At 42.1% G+C, this 11,045-nt stretch overlaps 1 protein-coding gene across 1 annotated transcript; it reads right to left on the bottom strand.

Annotated features, from left to right (window-relative positions):
- Positions 1 to 7,480: 7,480 nt before the first annotated feature.
- Positions 7,481 to 9,055, bottom strand: LOC135217250 (tigger transposable element-derived protein 1-like). Its single transcript, XM_064252979.1, has 3 exons — positions 8,889 to 9,055; positions 8,299 to 8,770; positions 7,481 to 8,152 (listed from the first exon to the last, which is right to left on the bottom strand). The coding sequence occupies exons 1-3, from the start codon at positions 9,053 to 9,055 to the stop codon at positions 7,481 to 7,483; spliced, it is 1,311 nt and encodes a 436-aa protein (XP_064109049.1).
- Between the last annotated feature and the right edge of the window lie 1,990 nt (positions 9,056 to 11,045).

Raw genomic sequence — 11,045 nt, 5'->3', positions numbered from 1 at the left:
CTCCTGCGTCGCCATTTTGGATTTTGGTTTTTGTTTGGTGATGTAAAAGTTTTTGGTTTTTCTTGCCAGTTAGCTATCTCTATTCAGTTTTTCGTCATTATTGCTAATTATGTCAGATTCTAGTTCATCTGCTGTGAGGTTTTGCAGCGCTGGCTGCAAAACAAGATTAGCTAAGTTATGTCACGATCCGCACTCTAAGTGCACTAAATGCAGAGGACAAAATTGTAATGGTATGGATGTGACATGTGATGAATGTAAAGAATTGGATGAACAGGGATGGAAGGCGGTTAGATTGCATGCTGAGAAAATGGAGAAAGATAGGAAAAGGAAGGCAGCTCTTAAAGCTAATAGTAAGAATAGGTTAGAAACTTCTCCTGTTCCTTCGGAGACAAATAAGTCTTCTCTTGCCTCTCCTTTATTAGAGAATATTTCTCCAATTAATAGTCCTCCTACTTCTCCTTTGATTACCCCTGTTCAAGTTGCCCATGTTTCCGAACCCAACACCATTGCCTTGCTTGAGTCTAAGATGGATAAAAAGTTTGAAGTGTTAGCTGAATCAGTTATGAAGTTAGGAATGTCTTTTAAAGCTTTCGTATAGAGATAGCACAGTGAAATCTAGTGCAGTGCAAAGTGTTAATGTTGCGCCTAGAGGAGGCGGTTGTCCGTTCCCCCTCGACTCCCAGACGGAAGGTCACTGTCCCGCTCCCCCTCAAACCGGGAGAAAGACATACCTCGAGGTCAGAAGGAGTCTGGGGGAGTTTGCCCACGGTCAGCCGTCGACTCGTCGACTAGCGGGTGTCCGTCCAAAAAGATGTGGAAAGGTATTATTGTTTGTGATTCTCGTCTGTCTTCTGATTCGGAAGTGCAATCGCCAGTGCGCAAAAGGCGAAGTGATTTGGTGTCTCGACCGTTAAAAAGACATTCGATTCTTGGGGGTAATTCGTCACCGACTCCTGTTAAGAAGTCTAAGAGGCATTGGAGTCCTCAACCTTCATGTAGTTTTGCTCCGGATGGGATATTTAGTGAATCTCCTCCGCAGTCGCATTTTTCGGCTAAAAGCAATGGATCTCGGACTAAACTTCGTGATAATTCAGATCGCTCGACTCTCCCAAGCGAGTCTCAGTCGCAGTTTGGCTCGGTCGCCGTCATTCGACTCCGTATTACTGTCCAGAGAAGCGTATTCGCTCGTCTTCGTTCGACTCCCCTCACCTGTGAGTCGATAGGAATTTCGACTGGGTGTTCACCGTGTCGATCGTTGCTGCGGAGGACTTCACCGTTTAGGAAAGAATCTCTTTCTTCGACTGATAAAGACCATCGACTTCTACAGTGTTAGACGATTCTACCTTAGCTCTATTTAAGAAGCATTTTCAGGATCTTATGAGTTTGTTGAAATCCTCCACCGGGGTACAACATAAGCCTGATTTCAACTCCGCTTCCGTGCAGTCTGAAGAGGAAGCTTTGGATCAAGATGACAATGATTCGTCGGCTTATTCAAGTCTTCTTAAATTTTTTCTTTCCACTTATCCAGATTACTTTGAACCTGCTTCTCCGTCTTCACTGCCTTCAATGTTCGTTAAAGATAGGAAGACAGCGTATTCGTGTCTACCTAAACTGGTTCTTTCTCAGTCCTCGAAGCAGGCACTTAAGGAGTCAACAGAGTGGCTTTCTAAGAAGAGGGAAACCGGTAAGGCTTCGTTTGCTTTCCCGCCTTCTAAGCTTCAGAGTGAAGCGTATTTCTTCTACGCAACTGGAGAAGTTCCTTCTTTGGGAGTGTCTGCCTCCTCCCAGGGAGACTTCTCCGGTTTAGTGGACTCACACCGAAGAGCAGCTTTTTCGTCAGCTAAAATTTTTTCTCGGAGCTTGACCATCTGGTGAAGAATATTTTTAAAGTAGTATTTGAGGTATTTAGTTTTTTTTTTGGACTGGACTACTGCCCTCTTTAGCTCGCAAGATTGAAGACTGTCAGTCTTTAGAAGAAGATTTTGCCACAGATTGGTTAGGAGTTCTGTCCTGTGTGGATAAGGCTGTTAGAGATGGTTCGGGAGAATTAGCAGCCCTTTTCACAATGGGAGTGATGAAGAAGAGAGAAAGGTGGTGTTCTTTCGTGTCTAAAGGAGTCACTAATAACCAGAAGTCGGCTCTCATGTTTGCTCCTCTCTGTAAATCTCACCTTTTCCCTGAAGAAACCATTCAACAAATTCTATCGGATTTAGAATAGAAATCTACTAATGATCTCCTTCTTCAGTCTTCTAGACGTCCAAAAGAGCCTACTCCGACAGGAGCAAAGTCTTCTTCTCTTCAGAAGCATCCCTTTCGAGGGAATAAACCTAAGTGGCAACGACCCAGGACTAATTTGCGTCCACAGTACAAGTCCTCAAAGAAACCCCCCCCCCCCCCCCCCCCCCCCCCCCCCCCCCCCCCCCCCCCCCCAAACCTTCGGACAAGTGAGAAGCCGTTCCTTCACATGCAAGTAGGGGCAAGACTCCATCTTTTTTGGGAAGAATGGAGTCGAAGAGGTGCAGAGCAATGGGTAGTGCAAGTTCTTCGAGAGGGATGCTCGATTCCTTTTGTTCTAGATCCTCCTCTCTCCGATACACCAATCAGCTTAACAGCATATTCTCCAGGATCAGAGAGGGCTTTGGCTTTAGCAGCAGAGGTCAATGCACTCATCAAGAAGGGAGCAGTAGAGGAAGTCCTCGACACTTCTCAGGGATTCTACAACAGACTCTTTGTAGTTCCCAAAGCCTCGGGAGGTTGGAGGCCAGTGCTAGATGTAAGCGCATTGAACCTTTATGTGCTGAAGACAAAGTTCAATATGGAAACAAATCGTTCTGTGATGTCGGCACTTCGCCCAGGCGATTGGATGGTGTCCCTGGACATGCAGGACGCCTATTTTCATGTGCCGATTCACCAGAGTTCAAAGAAGTTCCTGAGATTTGTGTTCGAAGGGAGGACGTATCAATTCGGAGCCCTTTGTTTTGGCCTTTCGACGGCCCCTCAAGTATTTACTCGTGTTCTTGCTCCATTGGGGAAATGGCTGCATATGTTGGGCATAAATGCAGCATTTTACCTGGACGACTGGCTTCTCAGATAGAGTTCGAGGACACAGTGCGTGAAGGATTTACGGAAGACACTGTCATTAGCGAATCGATTGGGAATTCTCATCAACCTGGAGAAGTCTCAATTAGTGCCTTCCCAGAAGATCCCCTATTTGGGGATGATTCTGGACTCTCAGACTTTTCGGGTTTTTCTGTCCCCGAAAAGAATAGAATCTTGCCTCAAAAAAGTGAGCCAATTCCTGAACAGTCAGTCCTCCTCCGCCTTGGAATGGATGAGTCTCCTAGGGACATTATCATCAGTAGAGACGTTTGTAAAGTTGGGTCGTCTTCACATGAGATCTCTTCAGTTTTTTCTCAAAGCGAGTTGGTGTCGGAAGTCTCAACCAGACACGTATTCGTTCCCAGTGTCGGAAGAGATCAAGAAGGACTTGAGATGGTGGATGTCAAGGGAAAGATTGCAAGAGGGTCTCTCCCTGACATTACAGAACCCAGACCTAGAATTATACTCAGACGCATCGGACAGAGGTTGGGGTGCTCTCCTAGGAACCAAAAAGATCTCAGGATTATGGTCAGAGAAAGAGAGGTTGAATCACATCAACATGAAGGAGTTGAAGGCGATTTGGTTCGGTCTGCAAGCATTCGCTCCTTTGGTCGTGGGAAAGAGAGTGGCAGTATATTCCGACAACACCACCGCTCTATATTATATCAGGAATCAGGGAGGAACCCATTCATTCTTCCTCAACAAAGTCGCAGAAGATCTCCTTCTCTGGTCTCAAGATCGGGATATTTCCCTCGTTCCGAGGTTTGTACAGGGGAAGTTAAATGTACTGGCGGACGAACTCAGTCGAGTAAACCAAGTTCTTCCCACGGAGTGGACATTGCAAGACAAAGTTTGTCAGGAACTTTGGAAACTTTGGGGAAGACCTTCAGTGGATCTGTTTGCCACGTCGAGGAACAATCGACTTCCGATCTTTTGTTCCCCAGTTCCAGATCCTCTTGCTTGGAAGACCGACGCAATGCTTCAGGATTGGACGGGTCTAGACGTTTACGCCTTTCCCCCATTTGGAATGATCAGAGAGGTGTTGAACAAGTTCCTCTCGCATCAAAATGTGTGTATGATGCTGGTAGCACCATTCTGGCCCAGGAAAGAGTGGTTCCCAGACCTTCTCAAGTTGGTTATAGACCATCCCAGACTTCTTCCTCAGTATCCTCGGCTACTCAAACAGCCCCACTTTGACAGGTATCATCAGAATTTGTCCGCTCTGTCACTGACAGGGTTCAGACTGTCCGGAAACTCGTCAGAGCTAAGGGGTTTTTCTCGTTAGAGCGCAGAGGCTATTTGCTAACTGTCGAAGAAGCTCTTTCTTGCCAAAGCTTTTAACCAATCGAAGTGGGAGCTTAGGACGTGGTGCAGAAGACATAATTTCTTGTCTTCTAAAACCTCTGTTGACAGAAATAGCTGATTTTTTTTTTGCTGTACCTTAAAGAAGTTAAGAACTTGTCGGTATCGACAATTAAAGGGTACAGAGCTATGCTGTCCTCAGTGTTTAAGCATAGGGGGCTTGACATCTCCTCTAACCAGGATATTGGAGATTTAATTAAATCATTTAATACAGTAAAAGTATCCAAGAAGGATAGTGTGGACTGGAACTTGGACGCAGTTTTAACTTTTCTGATGGTCCTTCCACGATTCGAGCCACTTCGTGAAGCGTCTTTGAGAGATGTAACGAGGAAGACACTTTTTCTCTTCGCATTGGCTACAGCAGGGAGAGTGAGTGAGTTTCAAGCCATCCACAAAGAGGTGGGGTTCAAAAATAGTAATGCGGTTTGTTCTTTTGTTAACGAATTTTTAGCAAAGAACGAATCTCCCTCTAACCCATGGCCTAAATCTTTTGTACTTAAGGGATTATCTAATGTAGTGGGTCCGATGGACGAAGAATATTTACTATGTCCTGTCAGAGCTCTGAAATGTTACCTGTCAAGGACACAATCCGTTAGAGGTAATTCTGACAGACTTTGGTGTTCGGTTAAGAATTCTGCAAAACCCCTCTCCAAGAACGCTATTTCTTTCTTTTTGAGAAGTCTGATACTGGAGTCACACTCTCAAGTCCAAGATCAGACTCTAAATGTGCTTAAGGTGAAAGCACATGAAATATGTGCAGTGGCGACATCCTTAAGCTTCAAGCACAATTTGTCGCTTTCCTCGATTCTTCAATCTACGTTTTGGAGATCGAGATCTGTGTTCGCCTCATTTTACCTGAAGAATGTAGAGGCTACCTATGATAGTTTGTTGTAAAATTGGGTCCTTTGTCGGTAGCGGGCATGGTGTTGGGAAAGGAAACATAGGGGAAACTTTCTATCCTCTACTGTCTCCTCGCCTTGTTATAGGTTGTTGAGTCGTGGGCAGACTGGAGGCTCATAGTACTTTGGATAACCTCCAGATCTTTTTATTTATTACCTTTTTGAAGTATTTTTGTCATTTTTATTTTTGGTAAATAGGTTGATGGTCTGTTGTTTTTTATCTGGTTTTTGAAGCCCAGGGCAAGGGCATTATCTGTTTTTTAATATTTTGTCAACCAACGGTCTTGTCCATGGTTACAAAATCCCACTAAGTAGGAACGACCCTGGCCTATACTGCCACGTCTCCTACGAGTGATGAGAGCGCCAACCAGAGGCAGTATTCTCCTGCAGCTGCTCTCTCACAAGGTAGGGTACTGCAACATTTGCTATTTAATGTGGTCTTACTGTCATTTTTATGTAGTCCATCTACCCTCCTTCCGGGTAGTTTGGATTCAGCTATGTAACTGTTCGTTAAGTCACTTGTGAAAATTATATTTTTATGATAAAATAAAGTTTCACATATACTTACCGAACAGTTACATAGCTTATAGCTTCTTACCTGCGGCAGTCGAAATTCAAATTGTTGGCGCCAGCGGCGTTGCTATCTTAAGTATAGGTGATACAAGACCCGCCCACATCCGGGAACCCTGGGTACTGCTAGCCTTCTACCGTCAATTTTCGTTTAGCCGACACGTCCATCTGTGGGGAGGTGGGTGGGCTTTGATTATGTAACTGTTCGGTAAGTATATGTGAAACTTTATTTTATCATAAAAATATCATTTTCAATACAAAATATCATCGTTATTTTGGTAGTGAATAATAGTTTAGAATTATCATACTTACACTGCATTGTTATGGGTTTGTGGCAGTGATAAAAAAACCAAAATAACGTTTTCCTTTAAGTCAACGCGTTTAGGAAAAACATGACATAGAATCGACTTTGCGACTTCGTTCACTTTGATATTTTTAACGATACAATAACTATCATTTGTACTTCTAAAACCATCTTCACATAACTAATTTTTCGTAAGATATGTGTTGTTGCAAAAGCTAGCTTATACATAAAAGGCTTTTATAATTTAAGTCATCTTAGATATACATACATGTACCCAACTTCATTGTGGGGAAATTTACTATTTCCTCGGATATTGAAATACTTTAGCATCATTCAAACACTTTAATAATATAATGCATAAATACTAGGCTATACATATATACATCGTATACAAATACTACATACAGTTATATACAAATACTTTTATGTACAAAGTTAATCATATGAGTAGTGATCAGACGACAGCTGTGCACTGGACTACGTACGTACTCCATACCTGTAAAAATAAAAAGAAATTTGTTAAAACCAAATACATTAGTATATGTGCTGTACCACCTTAAACTGTCATGCTAAATCACTTTATGTATACGTATAGCTATATTTCAAAGTTTAATGGTAAATATTACTTAGAGCAAATTGGTACTGTACTCACCAGTGATCAATGTTGACCGAAGATACTAATGATGGTGAATTAGCTGTGCAGTCGAATGAAAATGAAGATAAGACTGCACAGCAAAGGAGAGGAGTTACGTCTCCTCTGGGGGCGTCCCTTCCTCCTCTTCAGGAGGCATTTCAGGGGCTGGAGGGGCCTTCTTCGCCACTGAAAAATAGCTTGATGGGCAGCTGCTGCACCTGCTTCTTCATGGTGCTCAGAAGGTATGCATAGGGGCTCAGTGCCCCATCAAAGCTATTGATGAACTTTAAGGCACGTTCTACGCAAGGATCCCGTTCCAAAATGTTCTCCTTTGCCTCCTTGAACAACCTAATATAATTGTTCAGGAAGTCCAAGGTAAGACCCCCATCCTCATCCCCCTCGTTCCCTGAACCTGTCGAGTCTTCGTCGTCGTCGATGACAGTCAATCATTTCTTCCAGATCCTGGTCCGTTAAGAGTTCAGTGTGTGTGTCGATCAGGGATCCCACTTCATCGTTGGTGATGTCGTCGAATCCTTCTCCACCAAGGATCTTCGCCAATTTGACGGCATTATCTATTGCAGAATGTTGAATTTCTTGTGGAGAAAATCCCTTTTAATCGTTCACACACTCCGGCCACAACTTCTTCCAGCAGGAATTCAGGGTCTCTTTCTTCATATCCCTCAATGACCTATCGATGACGTTCAGACAGGTAGCGATTGTGAATTTTCGCCAATAAGCTTTCAGCGTGAATGCACTGTCGTCATCCATTGCCTTGACTAGGTGATCGAGGGAGTTCCGGGTGTATAGTGCCTTAAAAGCACGGATTACACCTTGATCCATGGGCTGCAGAAGAGAGGTGGTATTCGCAGGGAGGAACTTGATCTGGACTCCCTCATAACAAAGATCAGCAGGGTGGCCACGGGCGTTGTCCATAAGCAACAAGACCTTGAACTCCATACACAAGTCGCTGAGGTATTGCTTGACTTGTGGAATGAAGCTTTGAAGGAACCACCGTTCCATAAGGACTTTGGTGATCCAGGCCTTGGAGTTATGCATCCAAAACACCGGCAGCGTATGCATATTTTTATTCTTGAGGGCCCTGGGTTTAGCGGAATTGTAAATTAAACCTGGCTTCAACATGAAGCCCGCCGCATTGCCACACATGATAAGGGTCACCCTATCCTTGTGTGCCTTGAAACCCGAGGCTCTGGCTTCGTCTTTCATAATACATGTACGTGACGGCATCCTCTTCCAGAAGAGGCCAGTCTCGTCCATATTGAAGACCTGAAAAACATGAAAAGATTAAAATGAATAAAGTATGTAATGCTAATGATGTTTGAAATTAAAAAATATATATAATAATAAATAAAGGAATTCAGTTAAACTATGTAATAAAAGTATAAAATCGTATACATAAAGTTAAAACCAACCTGTTGTGGACAGTAGCCTTTGTCGCTGATTAGCTTTTTGAAGGTTTCTGGATAATTTTGTGCAGCGTCCACGTCTGCCGATGCAGCTTCGCCATGCAAGGAGACATGCTTGAGCTGAAATCTCTGCATGAATCGCTGAAACCAGCCCTTGCTAGCTTGAAACTCCTGAAGAGCTGAAGAAGGTCCTGCTTTTGGCTCTTCTTCATCAGAGGCTTCGTCAAAGCCTAGGAAGTCCGCTTCTTGAGCTACGTTGCTGCCATTTGAAAATTTTGCGTAGAGCTGCCATGCCTTCTCACATATGAATACACGACCAAGGGGAACGTTCTTCTTACGGCAGTCGTGTATCCACAGTGCCAAGGCAGACTCCATGCGTACCACATCCTGGTCTCGTACAGTACTCATTTTCTTGGCGCTGCCAAGAAAACTAATGCCGACGGCCTTTCTTATCTCGACCTCCTCCTTCTGGATGGACCTGAAAATATAAAGAAAATTCATTAATTAATTATCGTTACAGCATATACGTATACGTATACGTACTATATGCATTATTTGTACATTATAAGCACTTTCGTTGATAAACGATTACATACCTGACTGTACTTTCATTGACTGCAAAATGGCGACCTACGGCTGCAAAACTGTTGCCTGCTTTAAGCATATCAAGCAATTCCACCTTCTGCTGGAGGGTCATGACCTTCCTTACTTGCTTAGGCTCATTGCCAGAAGCTTTACCAGAAGCAGGACGTTTAGGAGCCATGGTATGGATTAATATAAAAATACATGTGACTGGAGATAATTAACAAGTTGCTAATGAACGATCTAACGAACGCAGAATGAGGGGTCTGGACATGAGATTGCCGCAATTAAAGATTCTCTCGCTAGATTAAGTACTTTGCGCACGCGCAGGCTCGCCTCTGCATGTGTTGATCTTGGGGAAAACATTTATTCAAAAGACAAAAATACACATCACAGCACACATTTATTAGTTTGTTCCTGTGATTACATTAATACTACAGCATTGTACTTTTATTTGCACGTACAGTAAATACTTTTTTATCATAAATGTTTATTCATTCACAAAATGCATATTAACCTAAAAATGCAAAAGATGACTGCCGTGACGTCACCATTCATACAATCTTGTTTGTACGTATGTACGTACGTACTATCACACACAAAGTAATAAATAGTAGTTACACTGTCCCACAAACTACCCACATATTTTATATACTCTAGTAAACCCATAATAAAACACTTTTTGTACTGTAAATATAATTTCAAAATCATCTTACAAAACACAAAAATATGAAAAGCCGTATGGTTGCGTAGTAGTATGATGCGTGGACATGTTCAGTCCAGTGTTACCAATTTCGCATTTTTAATGCTACCCTTCATTTTCTTGAGGTAATTAGCAAGAAAATTTTCAGTCTAGCATCTGGCAGGAAAACTTGCACTTTTTAAATACATCTAGCATACGTATTTTGACATCAAATCTTTGCACTGTTAAGTTGAATATTTCTTTTATTCTACTATATTTGATATATCATGTAAGAAAAAAAGAAAATCTTGTAAAACCAGAATAGGTTTCGAAATGATTAGGAATTATGCAACGTAATGTACAAGTACAATGTGTATGTTAGAAACATGTTGGAATCGAAAAGGAGAGCAATCGGTTGAAATTGGTTGGGTGGCATTGTTGTGTATTACCGTATATACTCTCATATTATGCGACTTTTGAAACCTAATTTTGAAGCTAATTTTAAAGGGGTCGCATCATACACGCGGTATAAAATTAGCGTACCGTCTATGCTTTCCCAAATCGGTAGATTGCGATACCGTAGTTACTACTGGAGGAAAACAGTAGGTCTTTTAAAAAGTTATGCTTTACTTGTACTTCACTATATCCAATAATATTGTATGCATTCTCATATTACTATTGTATTTTAAAATACAAAAGAGCGATCGTGCGCCATTTGCATTATTTTGGTTTATACAACATGTTTAACTGTTCTAGACTAACCATCTATAATTACCAAATCAGTAGATTAAGGCACAATACCGAAGGATTTTTTACTTTTTGTTTTACTCTGTAAAAGAAACATTTGTTACTTGAACTATTATTTTTTTTTAGGATACACAGGCAAGTGAAAATTTATTAAAGTAAAATAAAAATGCATAAAAATAATAAACTAAAATCCTCCAAGTCGTTCTCCGTGTCCGTATCATCAAATACTGCTCTGAATTCTTAGCCATCAAGGCAGTCATCATATTCGTCATCTTCCAGATCTTTGATCATTTCATCTTCATCTCCTGCATCTTCGTATAGGACATCGTCAATTCATATGGAAGGTATAGTCTTGTCACCGTGGCGAGCTCTCTGGCGTGGCTTTTAAAGATCTGCCCTTATGCTAATTTTACAAAAACAACTACCACCGTGTGTGACAGGTCTTTGAATGTCCATGAGACAAAGCCCGAGGCTATAATTATAAGATTATAAGGGGTTTTCATTCCCAGGTACTATAATCTCCTTCCTATTCGGCCCTGCTCTCTCTCTCTCTCTCTCTCTCTCTCTCTCTCTCTCTCTCTCTCTCTCTCTCTCTCTCTCTCTCTCTCTCTCATAAATCTTACAGCTGTCCGAGCGAGAGCTTTTTTTATGGGACAACATAGGCCCGCATTTCGCATTTTCCATACCTATTTATTTTGTATACGAATGCCCTTTCTCGGCTGTGAAGTTGATGTCTATCCAT

Source organism: Macrobrachium nipponense, chromosome 7 (assembly GCF_015104395.2).
Source record: "Macrobrachium nipponense isolate FS-2020 chromosome 7, ASM1510439v2, whole genome shotgun sequence".
In the NCBI taxonomy this organism is placed as follows: Eukaryota; Metazoa; Arthropoda; class Malacostraca; order Decapoda; family Palaemonidae; genus Macrobrachium; species Macrobrachium nipponense.
The sequence above is the reverse complement of the archived record's forward strand: the minus strand, read 5'-3'. Positions and strand labels throughout refer to the sequence as shown.